Raw genomic sequence first — 23,386 nt, forward strand, 5'->3', positions numbered from 1 at the left:
TTGAAAATACATATATTTTCCCTAAAGCAAACTCTTCTAAACTCTATTCCAGGAGTTCTAGGAGAACATGAAAAATTCTATTTTTACCAATTTATATACTTGGTTAGGCATTCTCTAGTAACCCTATAGACAAATTTACGGTGCATACAACTATTTACGCATCTCTAACTCTTATTGTAAGTCTTAATTTCATGTCCTCCTTGCTCTGTTTCTTCCTTCTCACCTACTTTTAATTCATTATCTTAATATATTTAATACTATTAAAAGCCAACTTAAATCTTTCTGAAACAATGCACAGGTGTAAATAAATGAGCAAATAGGTGACTAAATTACTAAGATACATCATAATATTAAATATTTTAGTCTCATCCTCACCCTTTCCAAAAAAAAAAAGCATAATATATTTTTAGTTTATCATCATTCAACCCGTGTGTATTTCCCTGAACAGTTCATTTTAGTTGCTAAGGTGAGGAATGGAGCTTTGGAGGATAATTTGGGGGTGAAAAACACACAGAAACAGCTGATTTATGTGAGGAAATGGATGGAAAGGTAAAGATTTTTAAGGTCACATGATGGTGGTCTAGGAATTCCCATTGAAATGCTTGACAAATGCAAATCAATAAGTTGAGTTATTTTGAAACTACTTTTATTGCTATCCTGGGTTCCTCTGTTCTGAACATGTTGGATCATGAATCACATGGATCAGGTCTTTCTGTGCAGATTATATGGAACTGTTAGAGAGAATAACTGTCAGAAAGTCAGGGTAGAAGGGCTCATACTGTACCTGCATGGAGAATTTAAAAAGGCAAGAGAGAGAACCAAAGGCATTTCAGGAGAGAAAACTACATAAATAAAGGCTCAAAGTTGAGAGTAAGCAATAAATAAAAGTTAAAATTGTAGAATAACTGTGTCTTAAAGACAAGAGAGAAGACTGACAACTGGAGCAGAGAAGAGTGTTGGGTGCTCCAGGAAACAAGCCAGGCAGTGTGGGAGAAGCAGAAGCCACTGTAGGTTCTTGAGCAGTAGAATGGTGTTAACGAAAACAGTTTTTAAAACATATTAAATAATAGTAAGATGGACCAAGGTTGTTGCAATGTGTTGTAGAGAAAGACTGGTTCTAAGAGAACTGTGGGAACGAATCAATTGAACATGATAATACAGTAGGAACAGGCAACAAGCAGGTCAATATGGAAAGCAGAATCAAGATTCTACCCTGGAAGTGTTTAAGAATGATATGTTCCTTATAGAAAAGACACCATGGTTAGGGGACAAGGGAAGAGTGAAAAGAAGGATCTGTTGAAGAGATCATGCTGGGTTTCCAGTAATACAGTGGGTCATTCAAGAAATATGGGCAGCCGGACATAGAATGTTGGGGTAAAGGAAGTGTCCAGAGCTAGAAATCCTCTGTAGAGAGGTTACAGGGTAATATATGTGAATCAAAGAGCATTTTAAAAAATGAGGTTTATTTTTCCTTTAAAATTTTTTTTATCTTAATAAAATTAACCTGCTTTCATTATAGGAAATTTGGAAAGTGCCCAGATAAAAATTAAAGTTGCTTACAATCCTACCATATAAACATGTAAACTATAAGCTCTCTAGCACAGAGTTTTTATATCCTTTCAATATTTGTTTTTCTCTGTACTTTTAAAATGCTATGTGTAGAGTAGTATGGCATAGTTCAACACTTCTCAATTGTGTGCCATCTTGCAATAATTGTTCATCCCCTGGGAAACGGGGGCTCCCATATGATGCAAGATTGGGGAATCTGCATACTAGATCCCTCCCTTGGAGATAAACACTATACATTAGTATATCAGGGCTCCTGCAAGAAGAACGATAAAGAGACTTTACATAATGAATAACTGACAATCTTAGATTTTTCTTGCATGACTGTTAACGTCACCCTGAACTGCTCTCCCTCTGAAAGGTGGAGGTGCAGTTGTCAGGAGCTAGGGCTTTGGAAGCAGACAAGCCGAGGTTCAGAGTCTGCCTCCCAGATTTGTTCTCTTCAGAAAGTTGCTACCTGCACATCACTTTACTCTCCATGAAAGAAGCACATGAGTACTTATTTCAAAGACTGGTGTGAGGTTTGAAAAAGATAATGTACATGAAGCACTGGGCATGTCAAGTTCACAGTTATCACTCTAAAAACTGGGCTGGCTTTGATTACTACAACATTACTAACCTGCAGTTTTCCCTTAAGCATAAATCACAATGATTTGTCATTTAATATTTTTCAAAATCAACCTTTTTAACGATGCCACAGTAGTCTATCGCATGGCTAATCCATAGGTGATTTGTCTAATTCCATACTGTGAGACATTTATCTCCATGTTTTCCTTTTACAAATAATGCTTCGATGAATATCCTTGCATATAAAACTTTCTCAGCAGCTCTGATTAATTCCTTATGATTGATTCCTAGCAATGGAATTGCTGGATAAAGGGCCATAAATATTTTTAAGGTTTTTGATACAGTTTATTATATTGCTCTCCAGAAAACTTGTATCAAATTGTATTTCCACTGTGGGCTGAGTAGTCACCACCATGTTCTAATCTTTGCATTAGGATAATGGTGAAGATTGATTGCTACAATCAAGCAGAAAGAAAGAAAAGTCTTATTACACTTACATTTGCTTTAGGTATAGAAAAGAGAAAGAAGTTAAATATAAGAAGAAGTTATTTGAAAGATAAACCCATTTACACGCTGACTTCCCAGGCCTTTAAATGGGCTGAACAGAGCAAGCCTGGAGGTGGAAGTCTTATCAGCTATGCTTAAAGATGTAACTCCATTGGTTATAGATTAAGATAAAAGCAGGCAATAAAAATAGATTAAACAAATGTGATAATAACATGGAGAACAAATATGTTTAGAAGTTTGGGAACTCATCAAAATGAAACAGGTTGTTTGTTTAACCCACACCGTAAAAGATCCAGTTGTTTAATGTGTTATCTTTGCAATAACGAATATTAAAGTCAGCTATTTAATCCTTAAAGACATACGAGGTATTTACATGCCAGCTGCAGTGTATGGAGGTGACAGAGTATTAAGGGTGTTCCATTTCTTTCTTTCTTTAAAAAATATTTATTTATTTATTTACTTATTTGGCTGCGCTGGGTCTTTAGTTGCGGCACATGGGATTCAGTTCCCTGACCAGGGATCAAACCCAGGCCCCCTGAATTGTGAGCGCAGAGTCTTAACCACTGTACCACCAGGGAAGTCCCAGGGTGTTCCTTTTCTAGGAATCAGTCATAAGGAATTGTTCAGAGATGTTGAAAATGTTTTATATGTAAGTGAAGTAACAACAATACTCTGAGGTCCTTGAAGGTAGGAGGGCAAATGTCTCATTGATCTTGGATTTCCCGTTACGTATATGAGGACAGGCACATGATAGGTAAACAGTATATGTTTATTGTGTCTATAGAGACTTGTGTATGAGGTTTTCATGACCTCTTTTTACGGGTAGGACTCTTGTTCCTCAAGAGAGAGATACAGTCAGTCAATGTAGATAGTGAAATCACTAATAGTGTATTTCTAAGATGAATCAAGAATGTGTAGGGGGGCTTCCCTGGTGGCGCAGTGGTTGAGAGTCTGCCTGACAATGCAGGGGACACGGGTTCGAGCCCTGGTCTGGGAAGATCCCACATGCCGCGGAGCAGCTGGGCCCGTGAGCCACAATTACTGAGCTTGCGCGTCTGGAGCCTGTGCTCCGCAACAAGAGAGGCCGCGATGGTAAGAGGCCCGCGCACTGCGATGAAGGGTGGCCCCCACTTGCCACAACTAGAGAAAGTCCTCGCACAGAAACGAAGACCCAACACAGACATAAATAAATAAACAAATAAATAAAATTAAAAAAAAAACAAACCTAACGTTTAAAAAAAAAAAAAAAGAATGTGTAGGGATTAACAATATTCTCCTACAGCTATACATGATATATTTATTCACAGATACCAAGGAAAGGTACTTTCCTATGATATATTCAGCAAAGAATCAAACTGACATTCCACGTAATGCCACAAAATGTCATCAAATTACTCTGGAAGTACATTTCATGCTTTAAATGATTTTTCTTATGTTTAAATGCCATTAATTAAATAATAAAAGTGAAAGACCCTATTCATAATTTTTAAAATTACTCCTCTCTCAACTTTTTCCTCAGGCTCTGAGTTAGTCACATGAATTATCCCGTATTACTGCTTTTTTTTGACAATTAGTTGGAGAACTGTCAAATCCCCAGTCATAGATCAAGAAGGATGAATTTTAAAATGGCTAGGCAATTAGCTAAAATAAAACTAAATTCCAAAAATTCACATTTTTCCATTACTTTAGTAAAACTATGTTAGTAGAATGATTATGAGGCCTATATCTTGGATTCTTGAGCTAAAGAAAGAAATATACTCTTTACTTACCTGCATAGTGTCAAAAGTTTTAATTTGGGCTTCCCTGGTGGCACAGTGGTTAAGAATCTGCCTGCCAATGCAGGGGACAGGGGTTCAATCCCTGGTCCGGGAAGATCCCACATGCCATGGAGCACCTGAGTCCGTGCGCCATAACGACTGAGCCTGCGCTCTAGAACCCGAGAGCCACAACTACTGAGCCCGTGTGCCACAACTACTGAAGCCTGTGCACCTAGAGCCTGTGCTCTGCAACAAGAGAAGCCACCGCAATGAGAAGCGCGTGCACCGCAACGAAGAGTAGCCCCTGCTCGCCACCAACTAGAGAAAGCCCGCACGGCAGCAACGAAGACCCAACACAGCCAAAGATAAAATAAATAAATTTATTTTTAAAAAAAAAGGTGATTTTTCAAAAAAAAAAAAAGTTTTAATTTCTTTTTGTAAGATGTATTTACCTCCATGGATAAAAGTTTCTATTAAACTTCAAAGGAATCAAAGAATTATAGATGGTATAGTTTCTAGAGGTTCTCACCTGAGTAAAGAAGGGTAGAAATGTGATATGCAAGAAAGCCAATGTAATGGTTGCTTGAAAAATGGCTTTAAGGAATCTGAAGCAGAATCATCCATGCCATGCTGAAAAGTCCTAGGGAAATAAAAATCATTATTTCAGAATATACAGGGAACATTAACCATGAAGACCATCAAAACTTATTTTTCTTTAGTATTCAAAGTTAATGATTTTACACAAAACAATATTGTGCTAGAATGGACAATGCACCCACTTCATCCACTTGGTATTTACAATTTAATAGGTGATTCAGAGGCCTCTCTGCAACAACCCTTACACTTGGGAAGGTATGACAATATCATTATCATTTAATTTAAAAAATTCCCATTATAAAATTTGTCAAAAATAAATGTATGAAGAATAGTCAAATGAATACCACGTATGTCTCCCTCCCTCAACCTGAATCCAATAAATGTCAATATTTTGTCATTTTTGCTTCGTTAATGCAAAAATGTTTAGCATAAAGGTACCTCTTTTTACTCTTTAAAGTGATTTATAAATACTAAACAATTAATGAGAATTTACAATTAATTTTGTATGCTCCTAAGGGCCTACAGAAGGCGGGTAAAGAAGCATTTAACTGTAAAATATACGACTGTGATTTCAAAATCAGAACAATTTGGCCAGAATATCTGGTCTACAACTATCTTTGGAGAAGTACCTGTAACATTTTTCTACGTTGGCCCAAATTCAACAATAAATCTTGAGGTCATAAGAAAGGACTTGTTACATAAAATCTTTAGTAGATAGCTTGGCTAATAAAATTTTTATAATAACAGAAGACTATATTTGCCTACATGGAGTTAAGAGTCACAACTGGGAACATTTTGAAATAGAATTGTTTGAAGTGGTGCTATCTCTCTTCATCTAAAGTACAGTAGCAATAGCATCTTTTAAATAATAGGTAGAACGGAATTTGACTTTGAAAACCCACCCCTCTCTTTTCATCCTACAGCCTGCTTCTTGTATCCTCACATTTCCAAATTTGACCTGCCTCTCCACTGTTTGTCTCGCCAAGTAGAACACCTTCTAATTAAATACATGTTGACATTTTTTAGACTTTTAATAGATCATCTCCTCTTTGAAAGCCATTTCCTCACTAAATTTCAGATAGAACCAAATTCCATAAATAGGCTCCAAAATGAGGCTGTCCTATTTCCATCCCATACCTTCCACTGTGTGAACTAGAGAAGCAGGCATGAGCTAGGTCAGGACACCAAGACATGCTTTTCTAAGGAGTCTGGACTTTGTATTAGCAATGAGGAATCACTGAAGAGTGTATAGCATAGGAGTTTTATCAGCTATTTTACATTTTAGGAAACTCACTTGTGCACTAGTGAGGAGAACTGATTGGAGATTAGGGCTGGAGGAAGGGAGATAATGAAGATGATATTTCAGTAGACCAGGCAGAAGAAGACAAAGTCCTAAACCAAAGTAAGAAGCAGAAGAGATCGTGTGTATGGGACAAATATAAAAAGAAATAAAATCAATAGAATTAACAATATTCATTCTCTAATGATATGGGGTTGGAGGCAGCAAAAGGGAGGAGGTAGAAGGCAGAAGGGTTAAGATAAAAGGGGAAGTCTGGACGACTTGCAGGTGCTTTCCTTAGTTTTAGATATGCTGAGGGGGCTGCAGACTCCAATAGGAATTTGGATTTACTGATCCAGCATATACAAGAGACATTTGGATTGAAGATACTGATATGTAAGTCACTAGCATAATGGTGAAGCCATGGGAATGGGTGAATTCACCCAAAGAGACAGTGTAAGATGAAAAGATGGACAAGGATGGAACTCTGGAACACACCAACATTTAAAGGGTGAGGTGAGAAAAAGAAGCACTCAAATGAAGCGGAAGGAATCATCAGAGAAGTAGGCAAAGAGCCAGGAGAAAGTGATGTTAGGGTTAGAGAAATGGCCAATAGTGTCATAAGCTGCAGAGAGGGTAAGTGAATGGAGGGACAAAAATTGTAAAGTTAGCAATTGGGTGTGCATGGATGACCTAGCCCATGTTGTTTGTTTAGCATGATGAGGGCAGCTGCAGTATATTGAGTAAATGGTAGGTGCCAAAGTGGAGACAATGAGCACAAGCTCTGTTTTAGAAGGGAGGCACAATAATAAAGAAGGACTATTTTTTAATACAAGAGAGTCTTGGGGAGAAGAACCAGAGACTAAGGCCATGGTGTAGGAGGTAAATGTCATCAAGAGCTCAGGTTAAAAGATTTGCTGTGGTTGGCAAAATAGACTCACTGATCACCAGTCAAAGGATGTAAAGGTAAGTAAGAATCAAGATAATTATTAAGAATGGAGATGAGAAGTTAAAGTACATACATGATGGTCTGGGTTTCGCAGAGAAGTAAAGGAGAAGGCCACCTTCTAGCAAATAGTGGGATGGGACAAGGTGGAGGGTTTGGCCAAAGTGAAGAAGGATGAAAGAGGGAGCTACCCAGAGACAGGACAAGGGGTAGGATTGTCAAACGGTACAAAAGGACAGCTGAGTGATTTTTGCCAACAGTGTTCCAGAGGCTGAACAGAGAGGCCAAGAGAGTGAGGGTGCAGGAGAGGGACACGTACTAGCAAGGGAGCTAGGAAGAGGAAGGTGCTGGTATAATGTGAGAGGAGGTACAGTAAGGAGTCTGGAAAAAAAGGCTGTCTCAAAGAAAGTGACATACTTGGGGAAAAGGATGGGACAAGAGCTGGGCTTGATGAGAGAGAAGGAGGAACTAGAGGCTGTGGTATCATAGCCTCTGCCTACTTTTCCACCTACCTCTTTGAGCCCTTTGCATAAATCCCCATTTGTCCAGTTATCTGCAGGGGGTAGGGGGCACCTCATTTCTCCAAGAATGAATACCTTACCTAGAATGCCCTCTGTCATGTTCAACTGGCTCTATAGATGGCTCTACCTCAAAACCTTATCTGATAAGTCTTCCCTGACCACCCTGTCTAAAATATTTCCCTTCTCACCACTCCATCCCTCGCTATGCCCTTATTTGGCTTTGCTTCTTCTTAGGACTTAACTCTACCTCTGATGCTTTTACATTCACTTTTTGCTGCCTGCTCCATACCCAAGGGGAGGGTCATGGAAGATCATAAATGCACCTGCCTGAGTATGTGCAGGACCTCTGGAGCCAGATAGCCTGGGTGTGTATCTTGGGTGGGCTCTTTATTAGATGTGTAATGTTGTTTGGCAATTAATTTTGCTTCAGTGTTCTCATTTGTAAGATGGGGATAATAATAATCACCTCACAAGGTCAGTGTGATGATTGAGATAATGCATAAAAGCCTTTAGCAAAGTGCCTTGTACATAACAAGGGCTCAACAAATGTAAGGTGGTATCAGTATGATAACGACAGTTGCAAATACTTCTTCAGAAGGTCTACAACTACCTCAGAACTGACATGGAATTCCTAATAGTCTAAACAGTTGTCTAGGTACAGTTTTATTCTCAAGATTAGAAAAAATAATGGAGGATCTAATAATAATGGAATGGTTATTTGGTGCCAAAATTTCTTAGACTACAAACCATTGGCAATGCAATACTTCCCAGAACATTTCTGCCAGTCCCTAAACTCTTTTCCTCCACTGAGAGTTGTACTGGCAATAGTAAGGTTATTTGGTGATAATAAAATATTATGGCAGATGTTTATGGTCTCAGAGGGGGTGGGATCTGTATGAGCATTTAATTCCACAGCAAGATCCCAAATTAGTTTCATTATTCTGGAGAGTATAACAGGGTGAAAATTGGCCTACAAGCCTCCATGGGAGAATGAAATGATGATCTAGCTATTAGATAACCTCTAATGATGTTTTGGTATACAGTTAAAAGAGAAGATGCTCTAAATAATTCATAGTGGAGAGTAAAATACAATCATATGAGCCACAGAATTATATTTTCCACAAGACATAAAAGAATTTTGATATAGCAAATGTGCATACTCCTTTAAAAATAAGTAATTGTCCATAGGTTGAAGCAGAATACATTTCTTCACATTTCCAAATTAGCGGCCTGTAAAGACAGCTTTGCTTAAAGGGAAAAATATAAATTTGGGGAAACTCCTTGCCTTTGCCTTTCCTCCAACATCATGCCCCTTCTCTATTACTAACATCATACTGGCTCTGGGCTGATCATACCACCCGACTTGAGCACACTATCCCAGATTCTGTCTCTTTTGGGTCTCTGATCTACAATTATGTTGCCTTCCTTCCTTTTTTCATTATCAAAACTGATTGGCTCCTTGAGCTTATGCAGCCAGCTGCTGCTAGAATGAAATAAATTCAGTGCACATCAAAAGTGAGATAAACTGATATGTTTAAAAGAGTTAGCTGGGTTTTATGTTTCTCTTGTGCCACCCTGCTTTTGGCTGCCCTCCCAGAAGAACTGTGTCTCATAATATGACGCTAATGGAGTAAATCTCCAGGATGGAATCGAGGTAGCCCAAGGATGTAAGTTCCACAGGGGCGGAGGGGTCAGGTGAGACGTCCTATATCATCTGTGGCTACCATGGTGCCGAATCCATTGGAGGTACGCAATAAATAAAAATAACAAGAGAAGACCATAACTTCAGAAGAAGTAGAATTAGTTTGAAACTGAACTATTGAGACAACACTGGAATACTTGAGATAACTGAGGACATATGAGGCTTTCTGATGCCCCTAAAATCATAGCCAACTAACCATGAATATGTAGAGATAACCAAATTCAATCTACTTCACCATTTTAAACATAATTCTAAGTCACTGCTTTTCTTTCATAAAGCAGTGTTACCCCTGGGACTAAAAGTTGCTGCCTAAACGTCATTAAGTGAAAGACACAAGGTAAGCTACTTGGAGTACAGTATGGTTCCCTGCATTTCTCCTTCCCCTGGCTTGTGTTTCTCATGATGAAAATAACTCTTTGAGGTTAGAAAATGATGATTTGAAGTTAGAAAATGACTGGCACAATGCTTGGCCTATAGAAAGCACACTGTAAATACTGGTTTAAAAAAAAAAAAAAAGGAGTGAATAAATAGAAGGTATTGTCAGACCCTGCTCAGTAGAAAGGAGGATGAATTTTGGGGGCATCTGTGAAGTCAGTCTTGGGTGGTACACAGCCAAGGCGCAGATTGAGAACAGGACATATGGTGAAGAGACAGAACAAGACTTGACCCCAGAGTACAGGGCAGGAACCAGCTAGTCAGAGATTCAGGGCACTGGCCTTCTCCAAAATTAACGACTAGCCGTTTACCAGTGTCTTATCTTATTTAGACCACACATAAAGCTGTTTGATTTTAGTTCTTTTTTTTGATAGAGATTTCCCTCAAAAATAATGTTTAGAGGGAAGAGTACAAAGGGAGTCATTTAATCTAAACAAAATGGCTAAGAGAACTACCTCTGTTTTCTGGATCATCTTGCATTCTGCCAGACACTTTTTTTTTTTTTTTTTTACATATTTTTATTTCTATTCCCATCTAATCTATATTCATTTTTTAACAGCTTTATTGAGATATATAATTCACATACCACAAAATTTACTCATTTTAAGTACACAACTAATTGATTTCTACTATATTCACAGAGCTGTGCAACTTTCACCACTATCTAATTTTATGACATTTTAATTAGGCTCAAAAGAAACCCTGTACCCTTAGCAGGGACTATCCATTCTCCCCTCCTCTCAGCCTCTGACAACCACTAATCTACTCTCTGTCTCTGTGGCTGTGCTTATTCTGGAAGTTTCTAGTAAACTGAGTCACACAATATGTGCTCTCACATGTCTGGCTTTTTCCACTTAGCATGCAGGTTTTGAAGTTCATCCCTGTTGCAGCATCTGTCAGTACTCCATTTCTTTTTATGGCTGAATAATATTCTACTCTATGTATATGCCACATATTGTTTTCTATTCACCAGCTGATGGACATTTGCGTTCTTCCCACTTTGTGCTATTATGGAAAATGCTGCTATGAACACTTCTGTACAAATCTTTGCATGGACATATGTTTGCATTTCTTTTGTGTACATACCTAGGAGTAAAACTACTGTGTCATAGGACCATATGCTCAACATTTTACATGAGCATCCCTATGCTGAACATTTTGAGGAACTACCTGTTTCGAGTGTGCCAGACATTCCTGAAGTATGAAAAACAAAGTTTTAGTCCAACATGTTCTGTTTTGTGAGGAACAGTGAAATAATTTCATATAACTAAAGAGATAAACAAGCTAAGACAATAACTTTAAAACACCTAGTACTAGTTTGAAACTGAACTACAGACAAAGCACTGAAATACCTTAGAGTTTAGTGATTCAAAAGCCATGAGAATGATAACAAGTGAACCCCAAAGATAGGTCTGCTGTTCCTTGGCTTAGTGATCAACATTCTGGCCTATTGCTGATGACTCCAACCTTTGCCTGGTATGTTGGTACTTGTACTGAAATTCATTCTTCCATGTTATTAAATGATGTAACACTGGGGACAATCAACTTCCAAAAAATTTCCATTTTTAGTTTTTATATAACACATCAAAATATTCTGGAGATATAACATTCAATTTTAACATTAAAAATTTTTTCAGACTTTCCTAAATTACTTGGGGGCGAATATTTCATCTTGTTCACTGCTGTACCCCTTGTGTTTAATCCTGGTGCTCAATCATAGGGCCTAGGGAGGCAACAACATTTGTCGAATTGAAACTAAATTACATTTACCTAAAATTCTAAAAATTAATTTTAATCTGCTATATACAAACTAAAACTAACATTCTACGCAAGCAAAACGCAATACGTGAAATCACTGTCTGGGTATGTGTGTGAACGTGCATTGAATACACTTCTGAAAGTGCAGCTTAACTGCCTTTACAGAAGAAGATAAGTATAACTACACGTGATAAGCATTTTGGAAAATACATGGTGAATGTTTTCTGTTTCAGCAGGTTTCTCTCCCTGGAGGACAAACCTAAAGTACTCCTTTTACAACATTCTAACAGAAATCTGCAAAGGAGACTTAAAAAAGAACACATATTTTTGCAAACACGTTTCATTCTTTCTGAAAAGATTTAAAAATCGTATTTCTGCCCTGGGATTTAGTAGTCCTATGCTAAGCTCAGGAAGGAAAATACAATCAGTTTATCTGTCAGAACTACTTGGAATAAAGGCAGTCACCTTCAAAAAAGGTATATCACATAGAGTAACAAATGTCAGGCATAGTTTATAAAAATTCAATGCTATCAACATCTGATTGCTACTTTTCACCAGTTCCTCAAAGCATACAGTTTACTTTTTAAATGTGAGACAGAGATACAATTTTTTTCTAAAATACTAATAATATGACAACTTCATATCCTGGCTGTGAAAAGAAGCTAATAAATAAGTCAATTGGGTTCTTGCAACATACACACACTTTTTTTCCTATTTGGTGAGGAACATGCTGTCCTGTAGATTTTCTTTGTCAATACAAAGCAAAATATATTTTAAAGATTAGATTTATACTTTAGGAAAGCAATAATAAATTTCATATCAACATAAATGGATACAATCTGTGAAAATTTTTATGATCTGAGAAATAATAAAAGAATTAAAGTATGTATAGAGTTTTGTTCATGCTTCAAAGCAATACCACTATCTATGTTTTATATTAAGAAAACCAGAGGCAGTGCTTGGTATAAAATGTTCTGCAATCCTGGTTGAAATTAGCAATTTAAATTTGTTGAATGAGGTTACAGTGCAATATCTAATGCACAAATCACAGAGATTTGAATACTTGCATAGTTGTTTTAAAATGTATCAGAAGGCCACAGGTTAACAATAATGAATGTGTGTTATATTATTATTATTAAAATATGCAATCTTTGATAATAATTTATTTGTTTTACAAATGCGTTGGGGGGTTAAAATTTTTCTATTCATCTGTGACAGACCATGAAATTCAATATTGCTCACCATGACCAATCCATGAAATTTGTCAACTTTGTTCCTGATTTTCACAGGGCCTTCCCCTTAGATGAAATGACCCATTGAACTAAGAGCATAGTAATTTTTTCATCTATGGTAAATCAGTTTAGTTTACTAGGATTTATTATAGGCTTCAGACCTTGAGCTTTTTATGATTATGCACCATTATGTATATAATCCCAAATTTATGGCAATTTATCTCACTATTTCTTTCCCTTTCTGAAAGAATTCTCTATTTCTAAAATGAGTTCTCAATGGTAAGGTTGCCAGAAGAAGCAATCTGTAAACAATGGGTCTGTTGAAAGTCAAGGAGTGGGTGAAAATTATAGGGAAACTGAAATCAACCTTGTTAATTACTCTTAGAATTTCTAACACAAAAGTCTTAAAATTTACTGAAAATCAAGATTTATATATTGCCTTTACCAGCATAGTGCAGAAACAAATACTTTACCTAATTTATCCTAAGAAATAGAAATATGTATAATTTTTACTATCCAAGAAACTAAGAATATGCAATATCTAGTCTTTCAAGATAAAGTGACTATTTTGGAGGAGGGTTTAAACAAAATTGTATTAATGTTTTATTATAAGATTTACTCTAATCTCTTTTATAATATTACAAATTTGAATGAAATAAGCCAGAAAAGTAGTTCAAATTTTTTAATTTCCCTAAATCTTATTTGTTTAGCTAAGTAAAATATTTCAACATTTAAAAAATGTAATTACTTGTTCCTATTTCCACTGACTGCCATTACTAGCTCAGTCACTAAAGTCTAATACTAAAAATGCAAATCTATGGCAGAGTAACTGAAAGTATGGAACCATTAGGTCTCTTCTAGATTTGAGAATATTTTATTTTATTTATTTTTTTTGGCCGCACTGCACAGCATGTGGGATCTTAGTTCCCTGACCAAGGATCGAACCCACGCCCCCCTGCAGTGGAAGCACAGAGTCTTAACCGCTGGACCACCAGGGAAGTCCCTTGAGAATATTTTACAATCATTTAAAAATATTTTTTATTAGAGAAAATCACTGTATATCAAATTAAAAATTAAAAAATATTTTTAAAAGGAGCACAAAGCCATTGGATATGATTTATTTTTTCATAGAGTATTCAAGCTATGACTGAAATAACCAATCCATTAATTTACTTTGATCATTTAAACAACTCAAAATAGTGATGCTCGAAATGATCCTGCTTGTATTGGCGCCTTATCAACTGCATAGGCTCGACCAATAGAGATATACCACATTACTAGGACCAAATTACTCTGAGAATGAAGAAACTCCTGTTGGTTAGTGTTAGTTTTGTAAAATGGTTCACCTCATATCAAAAACACACTTCAATAAATTTCTACTTGCTACTTCACACAATTTAGTAAGTATCATGAAAATAACTCTGTTAAATCACATTATTTTATATATCATAATAGCTAAAAAGAAAATATATTTGATACTTACTGGTATAATTCAGTTAGTGGTGAAGTCAAAATGACTAATGTTGTGAAGAGATTATTACAATGGGTATGAATTTTAAAAATTTTATCATCTACATACTCATGAGGATTCAAAAGCTTCTGTACAGATGTGCAAACTGACCATAACATGTTCTCAGTGCATATTAAAATTGTTGTGACATCAAGTCTGTTGGAAAGAAAGAGAAGAAAATCATGTTAAAATCATTTTTCTGCTTGGTATATACACTATCATCCATAGCTATTATATTAAGAATATGTAAGAATAGATATATTTGGTTAGCTATCAGAGCTTCAGAGATCAAAAACAGATAGACAGCATCAAAGATAGCTTTTGAGTTTCCAAGTGTTAGCTGACCCATAATACCATTCATTATCTTTAGGGATTGTGAAGTCTATAGTAGTGAAGTGTTTCAGGAGTACTTCTTTTTTTTTTTTTTTTAAATGTTTATTTTGCATTATCAAGATACTCTTCAAGAATCTCAAGAGACTTTCCTTCAGCAAAAGTCAGCAATTAAATTCAGCAAAAGTCAGACTGAAAGAAAATTTGCTATTATCCATATATGCATGATAGGTAAAAATCTGATAGCAGGACAATTCTCCTCATCCAAGTACAAGGTGTCAAAAGAAAGTTACAGGGCTTCCCTGGTGGCGCAGTGGTTGAGAATCTGCCTGCCAATGCAGGGGACATGGGTTCGAGCCCTGGTCTGGGAAGATCCCACATGCCGCGGGGCAACTAAGCCCTGAGCCACAACTGCTGAGCCTGCGCGTCTGGAGCCTGTGCTCGGCAACGGAGAGGCCGCGACAGTGAGAGGCCCGCGCGCCGCGATGAAGAGGGGCCCCCACTCGCCGCAACTGGAGAAAGCCCTCGCACAGAAACGAAGACCCAACACAGCCAAAAATAAATAAATAAATAAATTTATAAAAAAAAAAAAAAAAAAAAAAAGAAAGTTACAAGATTGGGCAACATGTTCTCCCAGCAAGTGGGAGATGAGAAAAAATGACACTAGAAGTGCAAATGGAAAAGCTTATTGTTTCAGAAATTTCCAATATTAAATAAATTTGTGGCAAATATGCTATATTTTTTCTTATTCATAAGCTCATTTTTTGGTTTCTATCTTTCTTGAGTTTTAACAGCACTCCAAAGATCTGTTTAAAGACGATTTTGGTATATGACTAAATTGTACAGAGCTCAGTTAATTTCCTCTTTTTTTTCTTTTAAACTCAGTGCTGAAGAAATAGAAGATGAAAATTTTGAAGTGATAAGAAACAAATAGGTTTGAGGATCTTTTAAAATGACATTTTGGCTTCAAATGTATTATATATAATACATGTATACATACATTAATAATATATAACATATTATATATAAATCATATATATGGTTTTGGTTATACAACAGTTGGAAGCTACTGGAATTCTACAAGCATCAAGAATCACCCTTAGGAAGGTTTAATTATTGTTTGCATCCACTCACTCTAATTGCTAATTAAACAATTGCAAATCCAAGATATATATATACACACAGACACAAACACACACATGCCTGCGAAATCTGATTTCCTCACTATCGATGTTTTAGAATTAACCATTCAAATAAAATTATTTATTTATTTTACGTATTAAAAACTAGGAGAGATAACTCTAGCTTTGCGTGGCATTTTTATGTAACTACCCAGAAAACAGAAACCAAAAGTCTCTATAGTACAGTTAATCAATTAAATATACTACCTATTTCATGAGCTAATAGTAAATCTGATTTCATAAGCATCTCATTAATGGCTTGCCACCTCACAGTCAAAAGTGATTTAAGCTACATCAGGAAAAGAATGAAGGTATTCTTTGCTCTCAAAAGGAATTTTCTGTCTATTCTTCAGAGTTCAATGTTTTTTAAAAAAATGCTTGGTCAGTAATTCAAAACAGCCTGTTCAAAATACCATACTTATAGAACACTATAGCAGGACCTAAATGCCCTTCAAATGCAGCATGCTTGATCAGAAAAATAATTCCTACTGGAAAAAAAAAAAAAAAAGCCTCTGATGTCTTTCGGTTCCTCCTAACATATATCGGAAAAAAAATTTTTTTATACCTAAAAGGCAGGTGTTAATCATATTAGCCAGAATATTTGTAAAAACAAAAGCCTTCGCTTTGTACAGACCATTGCTGTCACGTAAGCACATTTTTGTAATATTCATTGCCTAGATAACCCATAGAATTGGACTATAATTCAGCCTTTAATTTAAGACCCCGTGACTGCTGCTACTCATTTTCTGTGATTTCACATTTTGTTGAACTGGCTTTTAGTAATACGTACTGAAAAGAAAAGGAAAAAAATAAAGGAAAAGAGGAAAGAAGTAATTAGATTATATTAAGAGACAAATGATTAGACAAAAGAGTTTCCTTAATGAAGATTAACTACACTATTTAAAGACATTTAAAAAAATCCAAAAAAACGAAAATCCCCTGGTTGCCTAGAATCTCAAAGTCAAATTACTTCATCTCAGCACTGCTGCTTTCTTCTTCATTTCAGGACCTTAATTTTCTCTCTTTATCTTATTTATTAACCTTTGGACATCTATGTCCTAGATTGTAATACATCTTGACTCACTCTTTAGAAACAAGTGGGTTTTATATACAGTTTTAAGAAGAAAAAAGAACAATGTTATTTTGATTCAAGTTCCACATTTCTACTTAAGTATCTCGGGAAAATTGAAGATGATTTCCTTTCAGATGTTAGAAATGTGTTAAATATACAAGGAGCTATGTCATGAGACACAGAATTATATTCTGCTTTATACAAATGATGAAAAAGTTTTCTTAAAAAACAACGGTTTTCACAACTTCAATTACCTTATCTGTGGAGTTCTCTTATAACTGGGATGGGCCCGAGCATATCTGGAGGCCAGGAGACCCAAAGATTTCTCCAGCACTTCTGCTAGAATCTCCTGGGCTAACTTAGGGGGCAGAATGGTCCAGAGATCGTGATGAAGCGCCCAGAAGAAATAATGCCACATCTGGAGCGAGAAGGAGCATCTTTCCCCCTAGCAAAACCACCACACGTTAAAAAAGACAATCACATCTTCCCAAATATCAGTTTGCTTCCTATGAACCTAATTAGTTCAGGCTGAAAGGAAATAGCTGGAGAGTTTGACACACCAGATGACCAAGAAAGATTTTTGACAACATGTAAAACATCCTTATTGACAAAGGAACATATGTTTTATTTCAATTATGAGACCAGACATTCTTGTGCAAATCCAGACCACAAGCATTTAACCTAGCATAGCCTTGATTTACCTACACCTGGTCTAGAGTTTAAAATTTACTTTAAAATAATTGTCTTTATAGCTGCTAACCAAAGTCATGCTAGTTTAAGATACTGGGCCGATTCTTCGAAAATTAAAATTTATTAATTTAAATTGTTTATGTATGTATATTTTTTGGGGATTATTAGCATCATTGAGATCATTTTATAAATGGTTTAGATTTCACATTGCAATGAAATGACAGGAGCAAAAATAAACTTACATACTATATACTTATCAACATGCATGAAAACAAAGGGGGTGGGTAACTATCGAAGATTATATTAGGCTATTTCATCCATGGAGTTTTAACAATACTAGAAACAGTAAGATAGTCTGAGTTTTGCAAGATTTTGTAAAGCCTAGGCATATGTTATCATCATTTCTTAGTATTTTTACAGTACTTTATACTTCCAAAGGGCCAGATTTTCATTCCTTTCCACCCCACTACAGACCTCTGTGCCAAATTTTCCCTGACCACAGAGTGAGACCCAACAGCAGCCAAAGACAAGGAAAACAGGCAGAAATGAGAAGGTAGCCTCAAGTGAATTACAACCCTTAATTAGTTAACATGCTCTCAGGGAGGTATGCTAGTAGTTTCCTCATTTTCTTCAGACCAGAGTAAAAGATTATTTGAAATAGATTATTTGAAGTTTGAAGAATGTGTTCTTCAAACACTATCCTGATTATATGTTACTGTATCAAAAGTTAAACGAGAAAAACTTCCAATTTATCTCTAAGTAATCCTCTTGGACTTAAAAATTTCTGCTTCGCCCACTACTTATATTTCTCAAACAAATGTCATCTTTTTTTTTTTTTTTTAGAATAGTTTTAGTTTTCGTTCTTTTTTTTAATATAAATTTATTTTATTTTATTTATTTTTGGCTGCGTTGGGTCTTCGTTGCTTCGCGCAGGCTTTCTCTAGTTGCGGTGAGCGGGGGCTACTCTTCTTTGCGGTGCGTGGGCTTCTCATTGCTGTGGCTTCACTTGTTGCAGAGCACGGGCTCTAGGCGAGTGGGCTTCAGTAGTTGTGGCTCGCCGGCTCTAGAGCACAGGCGCAGAGTTGTGGCGCACGGGCTTAGTTGCTCCGCAGCATGTGGGATCTTCCCGGACCAGGGCTCGAACCCATGTCCCTTGCACTGGCAGGCGGACTCTTAACCACTGTGCCACCAGGGAAGCCCAAACAAATGTCATCTTAAAAAAAAGTCTGCTGTTCTCCTATACCTAAAGTTGATCATTCCTTATGTGGATACTCCTTACGTATCATTCTCCTGGTAATTTCTTTGATTAGTAAAATCTTTTGTAGTTACTGTAATAATAACAATCTATAGTTATTATCTATTGACTTTCAAATGGAGTTTATAAATGAGTAGAATTATTCTCCTTGGGTGGGAAACTTGGATATCAAACTGTCAAAGAGTCAAGTTCAAACTGGTGGGGACTTTGACCACTTCTGATTTCCTGACTAGATGTACATGAAAACTGTTTAAGAAAAAAAAACAATTACAAAATTAATGCAGAAGTCGCAAAATTATAGTTTCTTATATTTTCTTTGTTGTGTGTTCTGTGATAAAGAATGCTTTAAAAAATGTCCTCAAGTAAGAAAGGAATTTTAATGCTTGATTTTCTTTATTACTTTCTGTGTTGTGTGTTAATTAAAGCAAAACCAACCCATAACTGGCCTGAATGATTTACACTTTCTCTGTGGCAATGGGTGGGTGCCTATAATAACACGGCCAACATGATTTCTCATATTTTTCAAAATATAAAAAACCAATTTTCTTAATAGCTACCTTTTAGCAATAAATGAGAAAATAAAGATAACTTTAGGCACACAAATTTCTTCTCCTAAAGTGAAATATACTTATTTTTAAGACTTTTAAAAATATAAACTTCATGTTTACTTAAAGACATTCCAAGCTGGTCATCTTTCTCACAATTTTCTTCAAAATGTGTGTAAGTTCAATGTATGCAAGGGCTTTCATTAAACTAAATGTGATTCATTTATTTTTCTGACCTGTTTCCCTCTTTGTTGTCATTTCAAAAGTATTCTGCTAGTAAACATCTGTTATTTTTGTAGACCCACTATAAGGTAAACAGATGTGAGCTTTTATTTAGATTATATATCAGGAAACAAGCAGCTGGGCTTTATTATATAAGCCACTCAATATTATCTTTGAACAGACAATTCTTTATTCTCTGACTATTAGAAAACACAAGTTGCTAAAATTGAGCAGATGTCAACTATACTAAAAGCTTAATTTTAAACATGTAATTTGAACACCCACTGTGCCATCTGACCAGAACCTTATCAGAAAGATACTGAACTCTTTGGCTCTCTCAACCTGACAGTTTAGAAAATGGAAATGATGTACCTAGGGCTCACTTGATATCACAAAATGTGAGCAAATATTGCTCCATATCTTTATAAATGTTTTCACTATTTCTTTACTACACTCTGCACATGGCGATAGGTTCCCCTGAGATCTCTATCCTACCCTTCCCCTCCAGTCAGGCAGATTTCATCTCCTCTCCTCTAAAAACAGCCCTGCCAAAAACATACTAGTCCTGTTTCACAAATCAGTTGGAATAATGGGGGAGCGGAGGAGAGAAGGGTATAGTAAACGGGATAAAACCATGTCAGGGACTCCAGTTGTCAAAAAAACTTAGCATCTGTGCTATTTTTAGAAGGTTCTTAGTTTTGGTAAATAGAAAAGCAGTATCACTTTATTTTTCTGAGCATAAATAACAACCACTAACTGCAATTAAATTGTAACTACTGACCATGTAAGTAAGTGTATGGAAGCTACAGTACCATGTAATCACAGGGTAGCTGTCTCGTTATTTCTGTTTTAGAAGCTAAACTCTTGTCATAAGATCTAAGAGCTGCATGTTATGTGGTAATTTGTTTTTGTTTTTGTTTTTTTAAATACTTGGTAACTTCAATAACAGGTTCTCAATGCATCTACTTATTATTTATACTGTACAACTCTTCTACTTCCCAATTTGCATGAGGAAACATAATACCCCTATGTTGGACGTACAGTGAGAGAGCTGTTCTTCAATGGAAACATTACATAAAATCGTTCATTAGTACACTGACACATTGAAATAGTTTGAAACATGAGATGGATTCATTTTCAACCTCTCTGTTACCTCAAGGCACATAAGGGAGCTGGGATGCTGCCAGGAGAGGGGAAGACCGACACTTTTATTCTTATCTCAGGATACCAGCTGCACCATACCACTTTCCATTTTTCTTCCTGCTCACTGCTGTTTGAAGTATGTCAGGTTTGGAAAACCCTATATGGATGCTCTTGCAAAAAGAAAATGTATCTGGGAAGGGCCTCTAAAGGAGACCCTTTCTAAGACCCATGAAATCGTCTTAGAAAAAGTGGAAATCCCTTTTAAAAAGCTTCTAAGCTGCTCCTCTCTGTTGTGACAACATTTATTATGATAATAACTCAGGCATAAGTGGAGCCACTGGAACCTTCAGTGTCAGGAAGGTGACAGGAGTGACTTCACTGAATAAAACTCCACTCTGTTTTTCTCAATACTCCATAGATATAATGTTTCACCCCACCCTGAAGTCAACTTCAAGGGATTTCAAGAGTTGTGGTTTATGTATAATCAATGGGATTCAGGGGAAGGAAAACTAATGAAGCCTGATGATGAATAATTTTAATTGATCCTGGCTTTGTTTGCACTGGGAATCATTAGGCTTTAATTCAGTAGAAATTTGGGATTTCAAAACATGGGTTAAATGAAAATAGGTAAGCTATAAATGATCAGATGGGTCTTAAAGCACACTCATAAGAACATACAATAAGAAGGAAAAAATAGGTATAAAGAAAAAAGCTGCTTAATAAAAAATATTTATCAAACACAGATGGAAATATATAACAAGAAAAAAATGCAAGGATACCTATAACTGGTCCCTTTGAAAACAATATAAGGCTGTAGTATTTTGGCATTGTTTCTCTTTGAGTTTTCATTGTACCCCATTATATTCCAACTTATTATATAGCACTGAAACACTGCAGCTCAAATTAAGTTATTTTTACTTTTAAGCAGAAGGAGAGTTCTAATTATTTCAGGTTTTTAAAAACAGTGTTTTTCTAAGTACAGATTCAATATTTAAAAAACATTATCCTAACAGCCTTCGTGTGTCAGTACTGCCAAGCTCATGTTTCTAATTAGCCAGAAAGCAGGTAGGCAGTAAAACATATTTGTGTAAAAACCGAGGGACAGTAAACTTAACTTCACACCTCATAAAAAGCTTTGTAGTCATCCCAGTGGTGGCTCTCAGCATCCTGTAAAATGCTTGTAGCACAAACTCTGACGCAGTAGTCCGTAACCTGAAACTGTAGAGTGTTGATGAATTCCTGATATCGTTGGACAGGTACCAGGAATATGGGTCTGTTCAGAGGGAATGATCAAAGAGACAGAGATTTAAGGCCTGTGCAGTAGGAGGTAACAATCTCCAGTACTACAAATGGTTCTGATTATTAGATATCAATCATTCATTTCCTCCTAATGCTGAAGTCTGCATCCACATTCACTTTCCAAAAAGAAAAAAAAAAAAAAATAGCTGGCCTTTGTTTTGCAAGTCCTTTGAAAACGTACATCTGCTGTTCCACAAATATGCACTTCAGCTTGAGACAAACTTCATTGTCAATACATTATTCAAAAATAAAAGTATTCTTTGTAAGCCTATTATTAGAGATCAGTGCATTATTTAGGCATTAGGTTATCGTTATTATAGAGAAAAACATGCATTTGTCAGAACCAACTTTTGTAAAGCTATCACACATCCCACAAACACACTCTTTTTATTTTAAAAATTGTAATTTTGTAGATGTCAATTATCTCATAAACTGTTTTACAATATTCTACAGAAATAAAGTGATTGCTGGCACATTTTGTTTATAAATTCAACAATCTGACTACTTAAGAGAATTAAAGAAATATCATAGTTATATCCTACAACAAGCCAAATTTACTTTTATCTTCAGCTATTTTTAGTACACTCTGTGCTTCCTCTCATTACTACTAAGGGATTGCAAAGGCTGAATAAGGAATATAGACTAGATTCTTGGGCTCACACTGGACTGCCCAGTCTACACGCTCCCTTTGCAAGGGACTGTGCTCTCTTCTAGAGAGCACAAGAGCAGCCAGATAGACCATGTGATAATACCTCTGGTCATTTTTCTTCTCTATACAGAAAACATTTGGTCTTTTTGGACTACTAATACATGAAAATTATGACTGCCAGATGCTTCCTCTTCAAATATGAAGGATAGCTTATTATTAAATGCATGTTCTGAAATATGTTTACGTTCGTCAATAAAATAGATTGAAATGCATCTCTTCTCTATGCCTGCTCCTAACATCTAGTTGGCCTAGGAGCAAAAGAGAAGGGCATTTTCCACAAATATTGTTTTGTGTGACAAAAAGAAGTTTGTTTTTCCTTTTCAGTGTAGTCAGTACAATGTGCCTTACAGAATGGAGAGGGTTTGTTTGGTCATGTCATAACAACATGCCGAAAATAGTCGCTCCGGTTTAGAGAATGGGAAATGCAAGGGTCATCTGAGTGGGCCTTTAGAGGGAATACCTATCCTTCTTACCATCCGTATACCTGGTTTAATATACCCCATGCTCTACCTTTTTGACATTTCCTAGTCAAGACAAATGAAAATAATTCACCATGTTATTAT

At 36.1% G+C, this 23,386-nt stretch overlaps 1 protein-coding gene across 3 annotated transcripts in view; it reads right to left on the bottom strand.

The window, feature by feature from the left end:
- KIAA0825 (KIAA0825 ortholog) overlaps window positions 1–23,386 on the bottom strand; it is a 408,207-nt gene that overhangs the window by 257,265 nt on the left and 127,556 nt on the right. For all 3 annotated transcript variants that reach the window (XM_068535640.1, XM_068535641.1, XM_068535642.1), the window contains 4 exons: window positions 21,938–22,088; window positions 17,215–17,405; window positions 14,351–14,533; window positions 4,927–5,037 (listed from right to left, as the gene is read on the bottom strand). In XM_068535640.1, the coding sequence (XP_068391741.1) occupies window positions 4,927–5,037; window positions 14,351–14,533; window positions 17,215–17,405; window positions 21,938–22,088 (636 nt within the window). The remainder of the gene's footprint in view (window positions 1–4,926; window positions 5,038–14,350; window positions 14,534–17,214; window positions 17,406–21,937; window positions 22,089–23,386) is intronic.

Source organism: Eschrichtius robustus, chromosome 2 (assembly GCF_028021215.1).
Source record: "Eschrichtius robustus isolate mEscRob2 chromosome 2, mEscRob2.pri, whole genome shotgun sequence".
In the NCBI taxonomy this organism is placed as follows: Eukaryota; Metazoa; Chordata; class Mammalia; order Artiodactyla; family Eschrichtiidae; genus Eschrichtius; species Eschrichtius robustus.